Source organism: Rana temporaria, chromosome 1 (assembly GCF_905171775.1).
Source record: "Rana temporaria chromosome 1, aRanTem1.1, whole genome shotgun sequence".
NCBI lineage: Eukaryota > Metazoa > Chordata > Amphibia > Anura > Ranidae > Rana > Rana temporaria.
Window position 1 is genome coordinate 419,181,707 of NC_053489.1, and position 24,861 is coordinate 419,206,567.

The 24,861-nt window shown below is 39.5% G+C and overlaps 1 protein-coding gene across 1 annotated transcript in view; it reads left to right on the top strand.

The window, feature by feature from the left end:
• The window catches only part of FGF5 (fibroblast growth factor 5), a 99,082-nt gene that overhangs the window by 40,980 nt on the left and 33,241 nt on the right, over positions 1 to 24,861 (top strand). The window contains exon 2 of the mRNA XM_040325081.1: positions 14,771 to 14,874. Coding sequence (XP_040181015.1) covers positions 14,771 to 14,874 — 104 coding nt within the window. The remainder of the gene's footprint in view (positions 1 to 14,770; positions 14,875 to 24,861) is intronic.

The window sequence follows — 24,861 nt, forward strand, 5'->3', positions numbered from 1 at the left end:
TGATCCCCCCCACAATCACAGATCCCCCCCATCACAGACTGACCCACCAATCACAGACTGACCCCCCCAAATCACAGACCTCCTATCACAGACTGACCCCCCAAATCAGACTTGACTCCCCCCCCCCAATTACAAACTGAACCCCCCCCACCCACAATCACAGAACACCCCATCTTAGACTGAACCCCCCACAATCACAGATCTCCCTATCACAGACTGACCCTCCCAAATCAGACCCCCTATCACAGACTGACCCACCAATCAGACGGACCCCCCAAATTCACAGACCCCCCCCATCACAGACTGAACAACCCCCTCCCTACAATTACAGACCCCCCCCCCATCGCAGACTGACTCCCCCCCATCACAATCCTCTCAATAGTAAACCCCTGTCCTGTCCTGTACAGCACAACACTCCCCCTCCCCACAGAAAACCTACCTTATTCACACAGGACATGGAGCGTGGCCGCTCTGGACAATGGGCGGGACCTTTCCCATTAAAAGCGAGTGATTTGTTGCTGGGACCGACCCGCTGCCTAGCAACCAATCACCCACTTTTTAACTTAAAAAGTCCCGCCCATTGTCCAGCGCGGTCGTGATTCAAGTTTGTGTGAATAAGGCAGACAGGCAGTGTGGGGAGGGGGGAGTGCAGAGACGGCACAGACCTGCTGCGCCTGCCATGCTGTGTATATAGCGGCATCGGCAGGCGGGCGAGCCGGCCATAGAGACACACAGGCGAGGCTGCGGTCCGGGTAGAATGGCCACTGGGGCCGGAACCGGACCGCGGTCCGCCATTTAGTGACGCCCGCTCTATTGTATGAAAATACAGGTTCCCCCTCAGGATGGGACTTTAAAGGCATAGATTGTAAAACTTTTTTTAAAAAATGTAATTTTAATAGTAACAAAAACAAATTTTACACAAACGGAAATGAATAAAAACAATGTGAAAATAAGCATCATTAGATCATGCACATAACATAAAACATAATCAATGGCAACAGTGATAGTAATTGCATTTATAAAAGTGACTTTTACTCCTTCCTTAGGTATAATCAGTTATGCAATTTAGTAAAGCTTATAGTCTAAAACATATAGAAACACATATTATGCATCTATCAGACACTGAGTGGCAGCAAAATTGACAAAAACTGAAGCATCCATTTGCAATTCTGATACTTACATTGCCCACAAATCCATGAAAGGCAGCCAGGGGACACACAAAGGAATAAAGATAAAGTAGCCAAGAGGCCAATAGTGAGTGAACTGAAAAGAGAATAGCAGATGGAGAAAGTCTGATCAATATAGATTGGGTGTGGAACCATAAATATGCATACATGGGACCCATTGGCATCCCTGAAGGAGAGAGATAAATACACAATATGTAAGATAAATATTCACACACGGCATCTCAGAGAAATATGTTCAAATCTGCAGGCCTCAATGCTGCCGATTAGATATGCTTTTGTACACAAACATACCTTAAAGTTGCTTAAGTTGTACATTGTATGCTTAATGGGAAAAGGTTGTGTTATTGCAGAAGGTGCCCAAAGGGTGGCACTCAAGAGCTGAAATTTCACATAGTACGTCACTACGTCCGTGCTTGTTGGCCGACAATTGTGTGCCTTTTGTATACAAGACTAGTTCATGGCCAACGCCCTTCGGACAAAAATCTGATGTTTTGTCTGCGGAAAATCCGATTGTGTGTACGAGACTTAAGACTACAACAGAAATGTTTACAAATGTACACTAAAGTAATGTATAATGAAATACTTAAAAATAACAAAAAATATATGTAAAAGCACCTTCGTTGCCCACACATACACATCTTTTAATATCTTTATAAATTATATTGGGTCTGAGATTAAAAGTACAGTTTCTGTCTTTGCAGATGACACCAAGCTATGCAGTGGATTAACATCCTTAAAGGATGTCTCCATTTTACAAGCCAACCTCAATGCTCTATCTAATTGGGCAACTAAGTGGCAAATGAGGTTTAATGTTGCATGCATCATACATACTAGGGGAGTACAACTGGGGGAATCCATGGTGGGGAAGGATCTGGGTGTTTTGGTAGCTCATAAGCTCAATAATGGCATGCAATGGCAAGCTGTGGTTCTGTGAGCAAAGTTCTTTCTTGTATTGAGAGAAATATGGACTCCAGAGAGAGAGAGATATAATTTTGTCCCTGTACAATTCATTAGTAAGACCTCATCTGGAATATGCAATTCAGTTTTGGGCTCCAGTTCTCAAAAAGGATATCGGAGAACTGGAGAAAGTGCAGAGAAGGGCAACCAAACTGATAAGAGGCATGGAGGAGCTCAGCTATGAGGAAAGATTAGAGGAACTGAATTTATTCACTCTTGAGAAGAGGAGATTAAGGGGGGATATGATCAACATGTACAAATATATAATGGGTCCATATAGTGAACTTGGTGTTGACTCATCACAGAGGACAAGGGGGCACTCTTTACGCCTAGAGGAAAAAAGATTTAATCTCCAAATACAGAAAGGTTTCTTCACAGTAAGAGCTGTGAAAATGTGGAATTGACTCCCTCCAGAGGTGTTTCTGGCAAGCTCAATAGATTGCTTTAAAAAAGGTTTGGATTATTTCCTAAATGTACATAATATAACTGGGTACTAACTTTTATGGGTAAAGTTGATCCAGGGAAAATCTGATTGCCTCTCGGGGGATCACTAAGGAATTTTTTCCCCTGCTGTAGCAAATTGGATCATGCTACCTTTGGATCAACTGTGGGTCAAGGATTGTGTATATGGGATCGTATGATTTTTTTTTTGGTTGAACTAGATGGACTGGTGTCTTTTTTCAATCTGACTAACTATGTAACACGTGCAAACTACAAGTGCAAAGTGCACTTGAAATTGCACTGAAAGTACACTTGGTAGTGCAGTCGCTGTCAATCAGAGGGTAGATCTGAAATGAGGGAAAACGCTGCTGATTTTATTATGCAATCATGTGCAAGCTAAAATGCTGTTTTTTATTTTCCTTGCATGTCCCCGTCGGATTTACAGCGACTGCACTTCCAAGTGCACCTTCAGTGCAATTTCAAGTGCTCTTTGCACTTGTAGTTTGCACTTGTAGTGCAACGTGGATTTGTCTTTAGTAAATAACCCCCTATATATTCTACAGGGCCTCTGCTTTCAGAAAATATATATGGTTCAAGAAATTTTGTTTTAAATTATTTTTATTAATTATTTACAAGTAAAAAAAAATCTTACATTCAAGAAAATACAAACATTCTCAAAATACACATAAATACATAAGAAAAAATACATAAAGGGAAAAAAGAGGGGATCTATCCTCTAACATGCACTTAAAGCGGGAGTTCACCCAAAAATCAACTTTCTGCAGTTAGATCCAGCACATCTGTGGTATGCTGGTCTTTTTTTTTTTTTTGTACTTATCGTTTTAGCAGTATTTCTTTTATGGCTCCGAGCGGGGATTACTTCCTGGTATAGGCGTTCCCGAAGACAAGCAAGTTGATTGACAGTCTTCGATAGCGCGTCACGGCTTCCGAAAATACACACGAGTGACACTCAGCAATTTACGGCGCCTGCGCAGTCAGCTCTACACGGCAGGCGCAGGTCCCGTAAACAGCCAAGTGTCACCTCGGCTATTCTCGGAAGCCGTGCCGCGCTATCGAAGGCCATCAATCAACTTGCTTGCCTTCGGGAACGCCCATTCCCCGCAGGATTCCCCGCTCGGAGCCATAGAAGAAATACTGCTAAAACGATAAGTACCAAAAAAAAAAAAAAGACCAGCATACTGCAGATGTCAGCAGTATGCTGGATCTAACTGCAGAAAGTTGATTTTTGGGTGAACTCCCGCTTTAAATACAGAAATGGATCTATACCGCAACATATACTCTTCTTTAATTCTCCTGGACCATCTCAATGACAAACAAGGAAAAAGAGAAGTATGGGGGTGGACCCATAGAGAAAAAAAAATATATAACAAGTCTATTCCCCCACTTACCCGTGTCTATTTATATTTACTTGGGGGGGGGGGGGAGGGGGAGATTCTCATCTCTTTATTTCCATTGCTATCCTCCTTCGAGTTGTGCAAAGAGAGAAAAAAAAAGGTTCAAGGAGTTTTAAGTAAATCCCAAAAATCTGTATTAGATAACTTTGCACCAAATTCACCATATGGGTTGTTTATATTTTCTTACAAAGTAGAGAATAAATTTAGTTCAGCTAATCTTTCTTCATAGCTGAAGTCCTTCATGCCTCTTATCAGTTTAGTTCCCTTTTTTGCTCTCTCTGCAGTTCCTCAGCATCCTTTCTGTGAACTGGTGCCCAAAACCTAAAAACTATGTCTGCTACATTTATTTGGTAAAAAAAAAAAAAAAAAGTGTATATTATTTAGTCTCTGTGTGTGTATAGAGTCTACAAACCATGGTATATATATTTGAAAATTGAGCACACACAAAATGTCCAGAGCTACTCCTGGAAATAGCTATCTATATTGAAATCCACAACAGTCCCAAGTGCAGGCAAGATTTAGGCTCCATGCACACTGAAGCTGATAAACTGTAGTTTATTGGTGTTTTGGCTTTTTTTTTTAAAGCCCATAATCTGAACTCTATATTAGCCTATGTGCCCATGCACACCTGGGCGTTTTTTAGTGTTAATAAACTTTGGAGTTAATTGGCTTTTTTCTGAATGCCCGAAATGTGCGTTCAAAGTGACATTTTTCGGTGGGAAAAAACGCTCAAAAACATTTAAAAACGCTGGCGCCAGCGTTTTTTAGAGTTTTTTTGTCCATTGAAAGGGAAAAAAAAAAAAAAACTACACTGAAAAACGCTGATTAAAGCTATTGCAAAAACGCTAAAAAGCTACTGGCATTTTTTTATAGCTTTTTTTAGCTTCAGTGTGCATGGAGCAAAAGGATCCTCCAGCTCCTGGGTAGATCTGGGACTTATCCAATCCATGGTCATGAAAAGACACAGAGCGAAGCTTGAGAAAGGGGACAGGGACCCTGAAACATGTCACTGCATGTTTCTCTCCACTGACGGTTTGCTGCTGTTGCCTGGATAAAAGTTGCATGTCAGGCAGCTATAGACTTCACCTTCTCCAACAGTTGTGGTGGGTCCAGATCTTTAGCATTGAGGCTTAGTGATACATGCCCATACACCATCCTGGGTTGATTCCTGTGGGCTGCCTCAGCACTTCATGCTGGACACAACACTTCTTGAATGTAAGTGTACTTTTGTTTTTATAGAATAAAGCCTGACGTACACACTTCCTATTTCAGTTATTGAGACTGTAAAATGCCAGGACAGTACAAATACCCTTACATTTTTTTTTCAATTATACAATCCAAGGTATTTAGTAGAGGCCATGATGACATTTTTGATGTTGTATTTTTTTTGCCAGAGTACTTTGGAAAATCATGTAAGGAAATAAAATGTGTTTTTTTTCCCACAAAATTTTAATTTTAACAAGTTATTTTTCACACACAGCAAAGTCATACTTACACCCCAAAAAACATTCTGCTACTCTTCCCAAAGATGCAAAACGGGGCCCAAAAATCAAAAGAGCTTATTAGGGCCATAAATTATGCATCTCATTTCCTGACTACCTATTATATTTTTGGAGGCCCTGGAGCACCAGAACAGTAGAAACACACAGAAAATTACCACATTTTGGAGGGTAAATACTCCAAGATATTTTTAGTAGGTAAGTCTTTTGGAGACTTAATTTTTTGCCAAAAATTTGGGAAAATGTAGAATGAAAAGGAAAATATTTTTGTTCACAAAGTTATTAGTTTTATATGATTGTGTTCACACACAACATAGACATACTTAAAATGACACCCAAAGCACATTCTGCTGCTCCTCCTGAGTATGGGTTTACTAAATGTGAGGCTTTTTCAATGTTTGGACTGATCATGTACCAGACATTGCATCTTGTATATTGCAAAAAGTATTCAGGGAATATAGTCATGTTTCTATAAACCAAACAAACCTAGCCTACTGGTACATATCTGCCCTCAAAAATGCCATGTTCACTGGCTAGGAAGTACAGAAGTGTAAACAAATGGTGAACAGTTTCTATTGTTCCAGTAATGCAGTTATTCACAGGGGATGGTTTGGACTGGTGTGTATTAAGAATGTAGTCAGTGGGACAAGCACAAAGGATAGTTCAGGCAGCAGACAAAATATGGTCAATTGACAGGAAAAGCACTGGTCCAGACAGCAGGCAAAAAACATGGTCAGTAAACAGGCCACTGGTCAGTACAGGCAACACTGCACTGGTCTTTGTTTATCAGGAACATATTTGCTGGCTGCACTGGCGACATTGTACTGATGGCAATGATCACGGACACTGTAGATGGCTGCGCTCACTCTGGTGACAATGCACTTGTGTAGTTGCAAACAGGACCAATGTGGTTGGTTGCACTAGTCTGGTGACACTGTAACTAGTGTGATGGTGATCAAGAACCCTGTGACTGTCCGGTTACAATGATCTTTGCTTGTGGCCTTGCATCCACACCTGCAAGGATGTAAAATTGGGAGCAGCAGCTATGTCCCTGTAGCCACTGTGTCCCAATAGACATGAATGAGACTGCCTGGTGGTGGTGGATTGGTGTAGTGGTGTTCAGGAAAACTGTGACTGGCTACACCGGTGTGGTACATTTGTAAGGGCTTGTTTACACTTGTGGTTTGGGGGCAGTAAAACCCTGCAGTTGTGCCACATTTTTACCACCATAATCACTTTCCCCTTTAGCTGGGAAGGTAGTGACCGGGGGTTTACACATGCCACGGCAGGAATTATACCCCCTGTCGCAATTGGTGAACACTACCTCTTGCCAAGCATGACCCATCCAAGTGAAATGACCCCTGTAACTGCCACACGTTTGTGGCATGGTCATCCAGCATTTAACCATTTATTTACTCTTCAGTGAACACTGCAAGTGTAAATGAGCGCTAAACGAAAAAGTGTATAAAAACAAAATCACTGTCACCAGAGCAGTGCAGTGTCTCTATGGTGGCATTGTACTGCTCTGGCCTATGATCAGAGACACTGTATGGTGCAATAGCTTATAGTCTTTGATCACTAACCAGAGCAGTACAATGCCACCATAGTCACACTGTACTGTTCTAGAGACAGTGATCAATAACAGTGATCATTGTTTTGTGGTTTGTGTTTTATTTTTTTTACTTATTTAGTGTGTAGTACTGTGACCAGTACTGTATTACACACTCACCCAGCCAATTTCTGTGAGAGGAGAGACTTCAAAGGCTGCATCATTGCAGCTTTTGTTGACATGTGTAATCGTTGTGATTGGTCACAGGGATCACATGGTACATGGCCAATGAAATTGTCCAAGGGACACAGCGATCACAGATCATGCAGCTGAGTGGCCTTTGTTTCCGCACACAAGCAGCAAGGATGGGAGGACAACCAGTATGTCCTTCAAAATCAAGGAAGCTCCTGCACAGCCGAATATACAGTATATAGTGGCCGGGCTGGAGGTGGTTTAATATAGGAGCCACATTGGCCTTGTGCCAACCCAGCTCTTAAAATTATAGACAATGGCTTTGAAAGAGCAGAGCTTAACTCCTTAAGCACATGTGGGTTTAAGCCATGCGGCCCAGGTGCTTTACTCATCATTATTATGTCTATTTATGGACTATATCAATTTTAAGCAATTGTGATTCATTTGAGGCTATGGCAATACTATCCCCATAAAGGACTTTAGCTCCACTGTTTTTCTTTGATATGCCAAGATTAAGAAGATATTTAATTTCCCTTTTCTTTGTCCCCAGTCAACATATCTGTGGAATCTTATAAATAACCTACAGGTACATGCTAAGACCTTAACATTTTGCAAAAAAATATACTGTATCGAAAGAATTTTGGAGAATTGGTTGTTCTCTCTTTCGAAACCCGTCCTTCATAATTAAATTTTTGCAATCTTGATTATTATTTTTTTTACATACTTTGTTATATTCTTTATAACGTTCAAATGATGAATGTGCTCCTTAATTTTCCTAATATTTTCAAATGTTTTTCCTATTCTTAATGCCTTTTTCACATAAGCAACAAAGAACTTTTTCAACATATTGCCCATGAGAATATATTCACATTCAGTTGATCTGAAACATTGTGATTTCTGTTCTGTGTTCTTTGATGACAATATTCCCTCCCAGCCCGCGTCTTGGAGAGCAGCCCTCAGCATTGGACTTTTTTTATTTAATATAACGTGTTTTTATACTTTCCAGTATGTGCTTGATGTTTACAACTTAAATGAAATCATGTTATGGTTATGTGTTATGGTTACTGCTACCCAGATTTACTTTTATATGAACATTGATAATAAGCTCCACATTGTTTGAGAATAACAGGTCCAACAGATCATCATTTCTAGTGGGAGCATCCATAAACTGTTCCATTAAATTGTGGTGTAATAGGTTTCCACCCTTTTATTGTTCCATCAGTACCAAAACACCAGTAATTTTTAGGGTAGTAAAATCACCCATCATAACCACTGTCCCAGCTCTTGCAGCCCTTTCTGTCTGTGTAAGAAGCTGAGCCTCTCCCCCCTCATTAACGCTGGAGAGCCCCTTAACCTCCCTGGCGGTATGATTCTGTCTGGAATTACGTACCAAAAGCGGTACAATTATTTTGCAAGGAAATTTGGTGTTTTATACTGTAGGCCTGTAATTTTTAGAAATAACTCACTTAAATCTGACCAAGCAAGAGTCGTGTAGGCATCCCGGGTATGATTTTTTTTTAAAACAAAATTATAAATTATAATATAATAAATAATTATAACAAATAATAATATAATTATAATAAAAATTATTCAATAATGTAATCAACTCAAAATCACTGAAATGTGCTCAGTTGCAGAATTGTCACTGTCATTATTTTTTTTTTTTATGACGAATTTCCCCACAAATCGCTATCGCACATTTCTGCAAGTGATTATAATTTATTATCGCTGTTTTCTAGCTGATCTAAAACCATTTTTGACATAAAGGGACACTTTTGGACAATCTACAGTTTTTAGGCAGAAAGGACATTTTTTATTTTTATAAAAGTACATGTAGGGCACTGGGCAGACCACTAGGGACAAGGGGGGTGTGTATTTTTTACATACAGTACTGTAATCTATAAGATTACAGTATACTGTATGTAAAGTGTTTGTTTACTTTTTTGAATTTGGCGCCGTTCTCCGCTCCCGTGCGTCGTAACGTCGCAGGGAACGGAGATCGGCGGCACACGGGGAGACTGTGAATCGAGCGAGGAGGTCCCGCTCGCTCACACAGCGGGGTGGCATCGCTGGATCCAGGGGCAAGGTGAGTAACTTGCCTGTGGATCCAGCGAAAGGTAAGCCGCGCCGCTGCGCGTCCACCCCGAGCGTGACTCGGGGATACCGATCTTAGCATTAAAAACCAACCCCGAGTCACGCTCGGGTTTACCGCCAGGGAGGTTAATAACTCCAAACACTAACTTTGCAGTATGTACACACATACAGTATGTAATTTCACCCATAATGCCTCAGTACCATTTACACTCTCTATAAAAAGATCTGCTTACACACTCACCTTTAGAGACAGCCACGGTCATCTTTTAATTTTACCCTGTTTCTCAAAAAAAAAAGAGCAATAGCAAGAGGAATTTTACCAGGAATACTCATATGAAGAACAAAGCCAAGATTCAGCAATACCAATTAAATCATGATGCTTTTCATGCATCAAAGCTTCCAATTTTCCTATATTGCTTTGCAGTCTTCGTATTGGTGAATAAACACTTTAATCCACTATGCACTTGTATTTAACATATCTTTATTTGTAGCACAAAGAGTCCAGTAATTGCCAGTGTTTTTTGTAACATGGGAATCGCCTTATCACCTTCCATAGCCCTCTCCCCCCATTTCAGTCTAACCCCTTATCTGCGCCTTTTGCATTCTAACTCTTCATCCCTCTCAATCTCAGGCCTGGTATACACTCTTCGTTTTTTTTCCATTCAACCCAGCGGGTTATGCAAAGTAATTACAGCGATCCCCACCAAAACACTCTGATCAGTGCTCTCTGCCATTGGCAGGGAGTGCTGATCGCGAGTCGGTCGGCTGCTGGTTTTCCAAAGTTCTCATCTGACATTGGTTGAATGTCGGGCACTTTTTTTTTAACTGGCAAATTTCTCCTGACATTTAGTCCTTATGTACCCAGCCTCAGTTTAAATAAACCTTCAACCTTGCCTATAAACCTCTCCCCTTGCACAGAAGACTCCTTCCATTTATGTGCAAACCGCCTTTAGCATATAGATTATACCCCAATGAAGTCAGGTCTCTAAGCTCCCACAATCTTTTCTGTGTTGTGTGTGGCACAGGAAATATTTCAGAAAATATAACCCTGCCAATAGGAAGACAGCAATCCAGTTGGTTGATGCAATCCGAGCAAATAAAATTCTACAAGTCCTCCTGAATATATAATACCCTATTACCACCATTGGCCAAGGCATTATTCACGCCACCCCTACTAAATGCATTTATTTATTTATTTCAGGTACTTATATAGCACCGTCAATTTACGCAGCATATATATATATATATATATATATATATATTATACATTTACATATATATATTATACAGTCCCTACCATCAAGGAGCTTACAATCTAAGGTCCCTAACTCACATTCATACATATACATACTAGGGCCAATTTAGACAGGATCAAACTAACCTACCAGCATGTCTTTGGAATGTGGGAGGCAACCGCAGTACCCAAAGGAAACCCACATTTATGTGAGCTCATACCACTACCTTTAACTACAGTAACCCAGCTGCCTACCTGATCATCTAGACTTACCCCTCCATCCTCCAAATCAATTGCTTGCTCAGTGAGCAGAAGACTCCTCTCAATGTTATCAAGTCTCTTCAATGTTGCAAGTCAAATGTGAGCTTATAATTCAATGTATAATCAAAAGCTAAAATGCCTCTCCTTTGCTCCTGATTCCAGGCATTCTGTAACTACTGACCTACTGTCACATTATGATAATATTTCTGGATATTTTTTTTTCACCTTTTGAGTCTACATTTTCAATCTGCCTTTTTCTGAATGTTTTTCAAGGCTTTTCGTGATAGTGACCTCTGGGCTCTAGCATCTCTATTTTAATTTCTGCTATGAAAGCTAACCAATGGTGTATAAGTAAAAGGGTTGTATACATGAATGTGGAACAGTAGAAGAAAAGCCTAGCTGGCTCAGGAGTACTCATCCTTTCGCCCTTTCTCACCCAATTTCTTGGTTCATACTAATTTCAGTATACTTAGGGTTCTTCCAGTTCCTCAGAATGTGTCACATACCTGTGTATCTGGCCAAACTGGCTCTACTTCCTGCTAATTTCTCAATACATTCATTCTGTATTGGCACATTTGCTACTGCTGAAGGTACGGCATTTACTGATGGATTTGTTGCCTGGGTTTTCACTGCATTTTAGACGTCAACTGTTGCTTTCATCAAAGGTTTGCCTACTGTTCTAATTTGGAGTATTAGTGATTTTTTTATCTACTAGGCCTATTATTATACCAAACAATGTAAATATGGAAGAAACCTGAGAATTCCATTTGAGGTAACTAGAATATGTTGACTTAGCACTCCATCAAAATAGTGAAGAAATGTTTCAAGTTATGCAACTATGTTTCAGAAACATTTTTTTAGGTATGATAGCAGTAATGACTTGGGGGGTATTTGTAGTTGATTTAATAAACAGCATTAACATTGACTTGGCTCGTTGCTCTGTCCTCCTCAATAATGTTTTCTAAGTTTTGTCTGAAAATGTTCCTCATAGAGGCTGAAAGGAATTGTATCCCTGACCAGTGTTAGAAGGCAGCAGGAGGAAAGTGAACTTGTGTGTTTGTCCACAACTGGGAGGTAATAATGGTAGTCTTTTGTGACTTGATGGCATGCATCTGAGTGAAATTGGACATATTTGACTTAGGTTTCATTCTGCTGGTGAAGTTAAGTTTGATGCACATGTGGTGATGTTTACAGTGCTAGTGGCCAAATGGTATCTGAATATGACCATTGTGGTATGTGGTTAATCTGATGGCTGTCCTTTTGGTTAGGGCAGGCATTTATGCTTCATAATCGGTGCTCACAGCTCAACTGTAACTGACATTTTGTTACTCTGAAAAGTCAATCTTCATTTGTAATACTGTATATTTTAGGAGTCACTGTTTCAAATGAATAAAGCTGGGGCCTTGTATTTCCAACCAAGACTTGTTTCATGGTATTCTTATTTGTTTTACCCCTGTTTATCCCTATGCCTGCTTAACAGTCATGTAGTAGAAATAAGCAGTGATCAAATTTTCCTAACCATATTATGATCCAATAATGTGTGACTGATCATTAAAAGATGCCACTGCATTCTATGTAGCTGAATTTAGAGGGAGCCATTTGTTTTATCTCTTCAGCAGTCAATTGCTACTTTTAACAATTAATTGCTATCGGTTTTAGTAGAAAAACTGAGTAAGCTTAATGAGATATTTAAATCTCTTAGGCCTCGTACACACGGACTGTCCGATGAAAACGGTCTGCCGGACCGTTTTCATCGGACATGTCCGCTGCCGGATTTTGGTCTGATGGTTGTACACACCATCAAACCAAAATCCCTGCGTACAGGATACGTGGTGACGTGGCCGCGCCGTCGCCGTGGCGGTGACGTGCGCGACCCTGGAAGGTCAATGCTTCCACGCATGCGTCTAATCACTTCGACGCATGCAAGGGCTTTCGGCCGGGCGGACATGTCCGGTAAGTCATACAAACGACCGAACATGTCCGACGGACAGGCTTCCAGCGGACATGTTTCTTAGCATGCTAAGAAACATTTGTCCGCTGGAAACCTGTCCGATCCGCCGGAAAATTGTCCGGGCGGACGTACAGACGACCGAACATGTCCGCTGAAACTGATCTGTGGACCAGTTTCAGCAGACATGTTCGGTCGTGTGTACGAGGCCTTAGAAGGAAGAGTTCAAAATCACCCATGTAACTTAACCTTTAAGCTCTGTGCTATGATATAATATAGGATTTTTCTTCAGTGGCACCGCCGTTATCAGGATGGTTCATAGGAAAAAAATGTAGAAGAATAAATTAATGCAAAAATTAGGGTTGGGTACACATGGGCCCGAATATTGACCACTATCTACCAGTTCAACAGGGACTGGCCAACATTTGGTCCGTGTGTACCGCTGTCTTTCCGACAAAAGCCAGTATCGACCAGTTTTTGTCTAAGCCCCTAATCAGAACACAAAGGCACAGCAGGGGAGATCGCCACACTAACATCACTTGTGTTAGTACGGCACTGTCAGTTTTTTTTCATTGAGCCTACTGGGTTGAATAAAAATAAACTTTACACGTGTTCTAGGCTTACGCATGCTTCCCATATCAACCTTTCAGGTTGAACTTTTTTTTTTTTTATCAAAGTGTACGTAAACCCTAAATCTATTTTTCAGTATGTTTGGCACCATATCATTGCAAAGTTTTACCTGCAGATCCTGTCAATACCAGCAATTTCGGTTGCAGATTGACAACACTTAACTATTGCCTCACAACAAGTAGAAGCACTGCCAACCTTTTGTGGGAGCTCCATCAGTTGGTCATTGGGCCAGCCATTTCATAGACATGATAGGCAGTAAAAATACCATGTAAAGGAGTGTACATGACAGGCTTACAATGCTGCTGCTTATTGTACAGTAGTGGCTTATTATTGTCAGTCTGCAACAGAATGTTTTCATTGGTATCTCAAGATAAGAAAGTTTGAAACAGAGTCACAAAAAATAACATGCTCAAGGACACTGTTACCAATATGCAGGCATGGTGCAATAAATGCTAAAAAAAAATAGATTTTGGGTTCAAGCAACAAGTCTAATACTGCGTATACACGACTGTATTTCATTTATGAGAAAACTGCCATTGTTTAGATTGGTCGTGAAAACCGGTCGTGTGTACGCGGCATAATGGCTTGGCTGCAACTCCTAAAGCACTATACTAGCAATTCATACTAAGTTACATAGCAGCTAAAATGTTTATGGGGAGAACAAGGCATAAAAAATATGAAATCATTCAGAAATCATTGGCATGGGTCACCGTTTTAGCAAATGATATTTCATGTCTGAATTTGTTCTTGGGATATACATGTTTATCAGCATTTTATTTTATATGGAAATCTACAAGAGCAGGTTCACTGGACATGATTCCAATAATCACATTACTTGTTGCAGAATGAACTGATTTATGTGACACAATTGAGGATTATGGTCTACCATTATACATTTCTATAATATTAAAACAATGAGTGATTAGTCTCTGTTTTCTGTCAATAAGTTGCAAACCAATAACAAACCAATAACAGTCAATCACTTTATATACACCGACCTACTGCAGACAGTTTTGCAATCGATTACAACAATTTTCAGAGGCAAGGTTAGTCCTAAAGGGAAAGACTTATTTATTGTCCAAATTCTGGGAGCCCCACCACCCAATCATTGTTTTTTGTCATACTAACAGTAGCTTAGTAGCTAGTCAGTGATGTCTGAGGGAAAACTCTTAGCCAGATTCCCAAGACATCTAAGCAATCTTTAGTTTCAAGTGAATGCTAATAAAAAGAGTGATGGATTTACACAGGCTTCTTGAAAGATAGATGCATACAACCTCAGAAAATGAGAGCTGTTATTCTTTTCTTTCTCTCTCTTCCCAAAGCCCAGGAGCAGTGCTTTATTTTAGGATTTCTGTCATTCTAGGTATTTTGGAAATATTTGCTGTGTCTCAGGGGATTGTGGGAATAAGAGGAGTTTTCAGCAACTCATTTCTAGCCATGTCTAAAAAGGGAAAACTACATGCAACTGTAAGTAACAATATACTCTATGTAAATATTTCTTTCATTATGTCACAAATTTGTCTTTTTAATTACACTGTTGAATAATTGTTATGTTTTAAGCATTATTTCCAGAAGGTAAATCAACATCAATCTTTTTATCAACATGAAAAGTTGAAATATGCAAAAAATTATGTGGAATATTTGCTAGATTTTGTTAAGCATTTTATTTGTTTTTGTGTTTGTTTGTTTTTCCTTATCATTTGAATGCATGTTCAATTTTAATTTCCAGGTAAAGCGAACTTACCAGGTACAGAATAGTTGTGATTTATTTGCATATACCTTTGCATATACCTTTGAATCCAACTATGTCATAAGTGAGATTTTTTGTTGGCCAGTGGAAAGAAGATTAAAGCGCCATTCACGGACGACTTACGCAAACGACGTGAAATTTCAAGTTTCGACGCGGGAAGGACGGCCATACTTAACATTGGCTAGACCACCTAGAGGGCAGGTTTAGTTTTACGCCGCGTATCTCTACGGAAACAGCGTAAATTTACAGCGACGGGCAAAGCGTACATTCGTGAATCGGCGTAACTAGCCATTTGCATATTCTACGCCGACCGCAATGGAATCGCCACCTAGTGACCGGCCTAGAATTGCAGCCTAAGATCCGACGGTGTAAGTCACTTACACCTGTCGGATCTTAGGGAGATCTATGCGTAACCTGATTCTATGAATCAGGCGCATAGATACGACAGTCGTATCTCAGAGATACGACAGCGTATCAGGAGATACGCCGTCGTATCTCTTTTATGAATCTGGCCCATAGTACATACCCGTCATCTATCATCATAGCAGAACGCAAACTGTGTGATATGTAACCTATTTCATTACTTTAAATTATTATTTAAATGAAAAGGACTTTAGTGTGTATCCCTTCCTTCTTGACTAAGCAATCTTCATATGACTTATGGGCCTAAAAAAGTTCCTGGGTAGCACACACTTTTTTGAGTTTCTTGTTTTATTAAGTAGCTCTAGTTACTGTAAATGAATCCATGGCCCAAGGATTGGCCTCATTCTTCTATTTTGTTAGATGAAATGCTAAAGCAATTCTATTTAAGTCGGTCTAGAAGAGTGTTTTTGTCTTTGTTCAGCCAGGGAACAGAATGAAAAAATAAATAAATAACTGATTACTCCATCCCCGATGGGACATTTTTTTTTGATAACAGGACTTGCCATGGTTAGAATACAATGATTAGCGGCTGCAAAAAAATTCCAGCATATCCCTTTGACAGAAGTCAATAAAATGATTGATTTCTGTTTATCAAAATTACCAGACCCAGCCAAATTTCGATCAGTGTATGGCCAGTTTTACTTCTACACTTCAAAATGTCCCACAGTATTCATGACCATTTTGCAGTTGTTTGTGTGACAATGTGACAAAGTAGGAAGTTAAAATGATCACACTAAATCTACTTCCATTGTCAGACCCTCATTTGGATGGGCTAAACATTTTTGATGAATACCCTAAATTTTACAACAGTGAATGTGCATGTGAGAGGATGAAGAAGTCATGAAAGGGTATGAAGGATCATAAGCCCTAATATAAAAGTTTATACAAGGGTATGATTTATCTTAGGCATGTTACTGATTCAACTGCTGAAAAAAAACTTATAAAAGAGCTTCAGTTGTTGTCTTGTACATGGGGTAATACCTTCAGTAAGCACATCAATGCAATTTTGCATTTAAAAGATTTAAAAGTGACTGTGGAAACATGAATACCTGGGAAAGGCTGGGACAAAAAGTTTTCTAAAATGAAAAAGCCTTAAAGGCATTTTAAAATTACCTATTTTTATTTTATTTTTAATTAGTCATATAACTAAAAAGGTCGATCTTTATATAGAGGAGTGTATATGAGAAAATACTGCTTTCAGTGCACACATTCTAAATGATGAGGCTTTTTATGGTAAAACAAAGTCTACAGTTTTTACTTATTTTTCTTCAACTTTATTGGTTTATGGATTTCAGATGACATACCTATACACTTTTATCTCTCTTAGATTCCTCTGTACATACAGCCGATACATATTATCTCAACTATTTGATTTCAGTCTCAACTTTTATGAAAAGAGGCAGTCATTTGTTTGCCATATCTTTTGTAATGTTTCCAAGCAATATTGAGAATTGTTAAAAAAAAAAAAAAAAAGAGTCAGTATTAGAAGTATAAACAGTGCTACCTTTAGCTTATTCAGTAAGGCAGTACAAACTAAGCAATAAACATTATGTTTACTGTAGTCAAATCAGAGATGATCACTCAGCACCAAAAACAAGTGAAACTTTCAGTAAATGTATTTTAGTAAAAACTCTAGCACTTAAAGTTAAACTCCAGCCTTACATTTAGTTTTGCACAGTTACACTGGCTCCTCCCCTTTACTGGAACTGGATCTCCAATTTCACAGTGTGCGTTAGAAGCTGCCACATGTCAGATACTTCCCACCTCATTTCCTCATGTCCAGCATTGTCTTGTCCTTTCCTATGTAGCCTTAAAGTCCCTGGCCTGTCCCTTTCATTCAGTGGATTTCATTTATTTCTAAACTGGAAGCTCAGCATCATATTTGGGCTGGATAGGGAAAAAATTTGACAGAATAAACTTCACATCTAACACTTCACCTACTCCTGTTTTATAAACTTAACTTTTAACCTAACCCTGAAAATAAACTTTAACACCTAACCTGAAACTAGCATTTAACATTTAACTTTTCCCTAACCTTAAGTCTAACACCTAAAAGTAATCCTTAAGGGCCCTTTCACACAGGGCTGTCCATGTGCAGGCTCCGCTTTAGCTCAGCTTCGATCCCAGCTGAGCAGGCAGATGACAGGTCGGTCTCTGCACACTGTGCAGGGACTGACCTGTCAGAGCGCCGCTCTCCCCTATGGGGGATCGGATGATGACGGACCGTAAAGTCCATTGTCACCCGATCCGATCCTCCAGACGGAAGGAAAAGTAGGGTTTTCCTCCATCACACTTTGGCAAATCGGAGCGGGTCGGATGTCAGCGGACATGTCACCGCTGACATCCGTGGCTACATAGAGGAGCACGGACTGCCCGTTCAGGTCCGCCTAAAAAACTGCTAGGCAGACCTAGATGGTCTGCCGGTTTAAAAGGGCCCTAAAACGTGAACTAAACAAAGTATTTAACACCCTAAACGTAAATCTTTATCTTAAAGCAGAACTCCAGGAAAAAACAATATTCTGACAGTTGTTCTGTAAAAAAAACAATTACCTTTAATGACTGTGGTCCCATATCTGGCTGCTTCTTCATTCAGTAAAACTCTTAGGTTCTTTTCACATGGGTCTCATCCGTTTAGAAAAAAATGGATTCAGTTTGCATCAATATTTACATCAGTTTTCAGTTCTGTTTACATCTGTTTATACATCCATCTACCTTCTTAACAACCACGACTCATCCCTTCTAGGATTCCTTGCTGACAGCAGAATGTAAACAAAAAAGCTGTCAGTGGAAAAAAGAACATGACGTGGGGGTCCCCCCCAATTCATACCAGACCATTTGGTTCTGGTATGGATTTTAGGAGGAATGAATGTAAACAAATGTTCATTTGTTTATATCCATTAGCCAATAGAGATGCTTTGCTGTCCATTTTTCATCTGTCAACGGATGGATGAAAAAATGGACAGACACAGACAGTTTAGCTTTAATCCTTAACCCTAACCCTAAGAAAGTGTGGGGCAGATCCACAAAAGAATTACGCCGGCGTATCTCTTGATACACCACATAATTTCAAATTACAAAACAAGATACGACGGCATCTCGGATCGATCCGACAGGCGTACATCTTAGGACGCCGTCGGATCTTAGATGCAATTTTTCGGCGGCCGCTAGGTGCCGTTTCCGTCGAATTCCACGTTGAGTATGCAAATTAGCTAGTTACGGCGATCCACGAACGTACGTCCGGCCGGCGCATTTTTTTACGTTGTTTGCATTCGGCTTTTTCCGGCGTATAGTTAAAGCTACTATATGGTGGCGTACTCAATGTTAAGTACGGTCGTCGTTCCCGCCTCGCATTTTGAATTTTTTAACTTTTATTGTGTAAGTCGTTCGTGAATAGGGATTTGCGTAGAATGACGTCACGGTCGTGAGCATTGGCTTGTTCCGGGTTAATTTCGAGCATGCGCACTGGGATACCCCCACGGACGGCGCATGCGCAGTTGTTTACGTTGGGTCACGACATACTTACATTAAACACGCCCCCATCACAGAGATTTGAATGCCACGCCATTACGCCGCCGAAGATACACTAAGCCGCCGTAACTTACGGCTCGAATTCTTTGAGGATTCGAAAAAAAAAAAAGTTACGGCGGCGTAGTGTATCTTAGATACGCTGCGCCCGGCGGAGAGATGCGCCGCTGTACGTGGATCTGTCCCTGTATGTCCAGCCAGAAGGATAGCAGAATGGCAACAGGAGATCAAGAACAGGAAAAAGTAGCAGGTAGCACAACGCTGTAGACCATAAGGCAAGTTCCTAGTGCAACAGAGGTGTTTAAATGGTCCACTTGGTGCCAATCTAGTAGCGGGCATGTGCGCCAGCACGAACACGTATGCACACGTGCGCATTTGTAAGACCACAGCACTGGCTAACAGGAATTCTCTGTCTTTGCATAACTATGCGCCTGGGTATATTTTGGCTTTCCTGACAGATACATAATTATATCAGCCATGCTCTTTATGACTTCTCTAATACTAGAGGGTCATATCTATCTGGTAAGCTGACATCTTACCACTATATAGTTACATAGTTAGTCAGGTTGAAAAAAGACAAAAGTCCGTCCAGTTCAACCACAAAAAAATAAACAAACAATATAAAAAACACAGTACAATCCCATACACCCAACTCCATACCCACAGTTGATCCAGAGGAAGGCAAAGAACCCCAGCAGAGCATGATCCAATTTGCTACAGCAGGGGAAAAAATTCCTTCCTGATCCCCCGAGAGGGTGAAGGTTGTGGATTTACTTTGACAGTTTTTTTTGGCAGTTATTCATCACATTTAAATGAATCCTTCTGTTTATTCATTTGGAGTCTTTTTTTTTAACTACACATGTCTATGTGTATACAACAGTGTGATTTTTTTGTTTGTTTAAAATCAATGTTTTTATATATTTATTAATTTATTTTCTAATTGGTTATGTATATATTAATTGATGACAATTTATTAATATTTAATTTTTGGTTTTTAGCTCAATGAATTTTTACAGCTGTCACATGACCTAGCTCTTTCCCATCATCTGCTGCTGTTCACATCATGTTTAAAATGTAAACAAAAATCCCTTTAGGATACAGAGTAAAAATAAATAACTAATTAATAAGCTGTCTTAAATTGTCGTACAAATATATATTTGAAATTAAATCTTTAATATTTTTTGGCAATACCAGGGTGGGGGCAGATGTCTACCAGTCACAGGCTTTCTCAGGGCCCTCCAGTTTATTTCTGAGGGAGGTGAAGCCACCATCAATCAAGATGTAATATCCCACCCCCACTATGTTTAGCTGGTTAGTGGGGATGGAGGAGGAGGAGGAAGGGAGCGGGTTGTCATTTACCACTGTGTATATGCCCACATGTGTGACTCTATAGTCACATGAGCTGCTCAAATGTGATAGGGCGGAAATGCTCAGGCTAGAAATAACACTGAGCATGTGCACTAGCTGCCAACACTGCTCTGTAAAATCCCCAACTGCAGTGGGGTCATGGAAAGAAGGGGACGATAGAGAACAGCAGGATCCATCAGTTTTTTTGCAGAATACAGAAAATAAATCCCACAGTGACCTAGTGAGTATGAAAAGCATGTAATACATAATTTATTGATAGTTTTTAATGATGCAGGTTTAATGACACTTTAATGTTACTTTTAACAAGCTGTTAACAGGTTTTAGCAAGAATGTGTTTGCATTCAGAATCTAAGTTTAGACTACTAAGGGGTCCATTAAAAATGAAAATGTGGCCTTAGCCATAACAAAAAGCATGGTAGTGTGCATTGCAAATATGCATAGCACTCCTCTGGCTTTGGGAGTCCAAAATCGGTTCAATTGAAAAATAAAAGTGTAGTGTAAAAATTATTTTTGCCAAACATTTATTGTTGCTGGTATTATATTTTACTTCAAATACAACACCAAGCATCTGTTTAACTAATTCATTTTTGTGTTGGGATTTGTAATTTCATATAGCAGTTCATCAGGCATAATCTTCCCGGAACTTAAATAGCATGATATTTTTCATGCCTCGAATGATTAAGAAGCATACATCATGTCAAAAACCTTGATTCTTTTAGCTGGCATGCAACTTCTGATAGCAATCACAATGTCATGTTCAATTAATAACATACACCATTGCAGCTTTGCATTGTAATCAGAACCTAATTAAAAGACTCAAATAATGTTTTGTCTTAAACTGCCTTCATTTTACAACATAAGAAAGGCAGTAAACATTGCTGTTCTCCAACAGTGAGCTGTGAATGTGTAAACCTCATGGGTAGGATTAGTAATGGACAGGTGGCTGCAGAATCCATAGAAAGTAGCCTACTGCATGGCTGTTGCCTTAAGAAAACAAATACATGATTTATAGTGACATCAAGTGATATAGAATATATGGAGGCTTTAACTAGTATAAAATCAGCAAATACTTTAATGTTTTTCCTGCTGTTAATCAGCATGCTTTGCAAAATTCCTCTCTGTATTATAAACATTGCCCAGCTTTATTCAAGACTGAGAACCCTAAGGGTGCTTCTCTATTCTATTTAGAACTGAATCTATTGTGCATACAAGGGAAGCTTGACTTTAGTACAAATTTACATAACCAGTCAACGATTTTATTATTTTTTAAAAACAAAAGTCCTGCAGACAAAACAAAGTGTCCTATTGTCTTTGTTATTAAGGTATTCACCCAACCAAAAACCTCACATACTGTATTCATTAAGAAGACCTAAGCACTAAGAATGGCTGGTGAGTTAATAACACTATTGTCAATTGTCCTGGCACATCAGGAGGAGACCAATGCTACTAAGTTTTATTAGTCATGTGGCTTGTTCCTTTACTATTGGAGCCTGAGCAGTAATTGTTAGTTGTTATGTTAGTCAGGTTGTACACTGTTATTTTATAAGTGTTTGTATACCTGTTAGGTATGCTTCAAGGCTATGTTTTGTACTACACTTTTGAAAACTCTTCAATAAAGAGAAGTTTCAAATAAAGAAGACCTATTCACCACAAATCTGTTCTCTCTGTCCAGTGAGGATGCCCAAATTAGACTCTGAGATCATTGCAAAAAATTAAAAAAAAGCTAGTAGAACCCTCAATTAAGTAACACCAACTCCAACTTCCAAAGGGTACAAAGTGCCCTTAGTCAGGATAGTTATTATTTAAAAGTTAAAAATGGCTGACAGGTCCACTTTAAAAAGCAAGCTATTTTATATGAGTGAGGGAAATTAGATAGCAGTCACAGGGTTTACAAACAGAGGAAAAAAAAAACAATGGAGGAACACTGTTATGTGTTCTGTAGGAAAAAACTGTAATCCGCTGATCAGTAGTAGAATTACCTGAGTCAACAGAATGAATAAAAAAAATTAAAGCAATTATATCAAGTAAAAACAAATGTATTTATTTTGTTACAGCTATAGTGAAATCCTTATATGTTTACAGTACTGTATATCAGCATAATGTAGGCAGCAAAAATGTGTAAGCAGAATGGAAATGAGTAAAATGGGAAATTTTTCATTTCATCAGTAGTATATCTCACTATTTATATTTACCTTCATATTTAATTTATTATTTATTTCACTTTTCATCTTCTGGGCCTTGTTCTCATTATTCCTAATGTAAAGCTTTTGCCACATGATACCATCCTCATCACAGAGCAGTGCAGAGAGTCTCTCTCCTTTTCAGAAGCCAGGGAACTTAATCAGAAATTGCTGCACTACCAGGTTAAGGACATGTGCAAGGCAAGGTACATGGGTGAACTGCCCCTGCTGAAGAGTGGCCAGCAGGTTGGTGCTGCTGTCACACATGACCTTGCCTAGTACAAGATGGCATGGGGTGAGCAACCTCTCAGGATGGCCCTGTAAAGCTGTCAGAATTTCTGGCTTGGTGTGTACCAGGTATACCACTTGCAGAACAACATGGCAGCATTTTGAGGAGTTGTTGGTAAGCAGGGGATACAGGCTTATGTGCAATCACCTGTGAGGTGTGAGAGCTGGAGCCAGCTTAGTCCACAACCCCCTCCCACCCCACCCCAGCCAAGCACTCCAGTGAGAGCCGGAGGAGCAGAGCAGAGAGCAGTGGCTGACAGGCATTGCTCTCTGCTCTGAACAGACTGAGAACTGAGTGATCAGCAGCCATGTGATTGCTCAGTTCTCGGGCTTAGAACCAACGTGGGACAGCTGCAGCATCATACCAATGCTGCAGCATAGAGTAGAGGTGAGTATGTGTGTTTGTTTTTTTATCTATCCCACACTTCGCAATAGTCAATATTTATATAATAACTTATTGTATGACGGTTCATAACTCCTTAGTAAATTGGCCTTAATGTGTAAGCTCAGACATTTGGCGAAGCAAAAGCTATCAAAATTCAAGTTACCTGTCAACTCTAATGCCGCGTAAACACCATCACTTTATGTGATGAAAAAAAACGGCGTTTTAAATCATGAAATAAAACGACGTTTTTGAAACTTCATTTTCAAAAACGACTTTGCCTACACACCATCGTTTTTTCAAAATGCTCTAGCAAAGCGCGGTTACGTTCAGCACTCTTTTCCATTGAAGCTAGCTTCATAACTTGCTTCTGAGCATGCGCGGGTTTAAAAACGTTGTTTTAAACGTCGTTTTGCCCACACACTATCATTTTAATTGACACAAAAAACGACATTTTGAAAAACGACACAAGAAATTGAAGCATGCTTCAATTTTTTTTGTCGTTTTTCACAAGACATAAAACAACATTTTCCCCCACACACGGTCATTATAATTGACGTTTTTCAAAACATCGTTTTTTTTCATCACATAAAGTGATGGTGTGTACGCGGCATGATACACAAAAGTTGAAAACGAAGGTGCAGACAAAGAAAGAAAATCAAAATAAAAGGGCAAATACAGACCTTCATAAATATCTCTGCACAATTTTCTGAGACTTCACATTCACATTCAGAATATCAAGTTAGAAAACTGCATATGTGCTATACACAAATGTAACAGTTTTTCTCTCTTAAGTGTAAATTATTATAATTAAAAGAATGTCAAACCCAAAAAAGCAAATTGTCATATGTCATATTCTTGTGTCATAAATGATATACTGATAAAATTAGCAAATAATGATTCCGGAATGTATGTCAGATGTACAGTTTAAGAGATACTAATGTAACAGTAAAGAGAATGCCTTTAGAGTTCACCAGTTGTTTGCAATAAATGAGTGGTACTGTATAACATTGTAAGTTTTCAAGGTACCAGACTATTCTGGGAAAAAATTGCTTCCGGTAGCGGTATAACCACACCCCGTGGTATTAAATTATGCCAACTTTGTATATTTTAGCTGAAAGAGTTTAGATAATGGAACAGTTTTTTCAGGGGTATAGGCTTTACAAGGCCAAGTAAAAATAAAATAAAAATTAAGTCCACTGAGTTTAGAAAAAAATAAAACAAAACACTGCTCATAGATTATAACCACTTCCTGCCCGTGGGACATACCCGTAGCTCCTATCATGACCCTGGTATATTTTTTACATGTTTTTGATATACAAGTGATCCTAGTGGCTATTTAGCGGCTGAATTGCTTTTATATGTGGCGGAAGGGATCCTTCCTGCCACCTTTTGCCCAGAACGGAAGCTGGTAGTTCCGCCTGCTTACCATAGAGATGACCACAAGTTCCCCAATCATCTCTATGGTCTAAGAAACCAGAAATGACAAGGGATTTGTCACTTCCAGTTTCACGCAGATGTAGACAAGCTGCTACTGG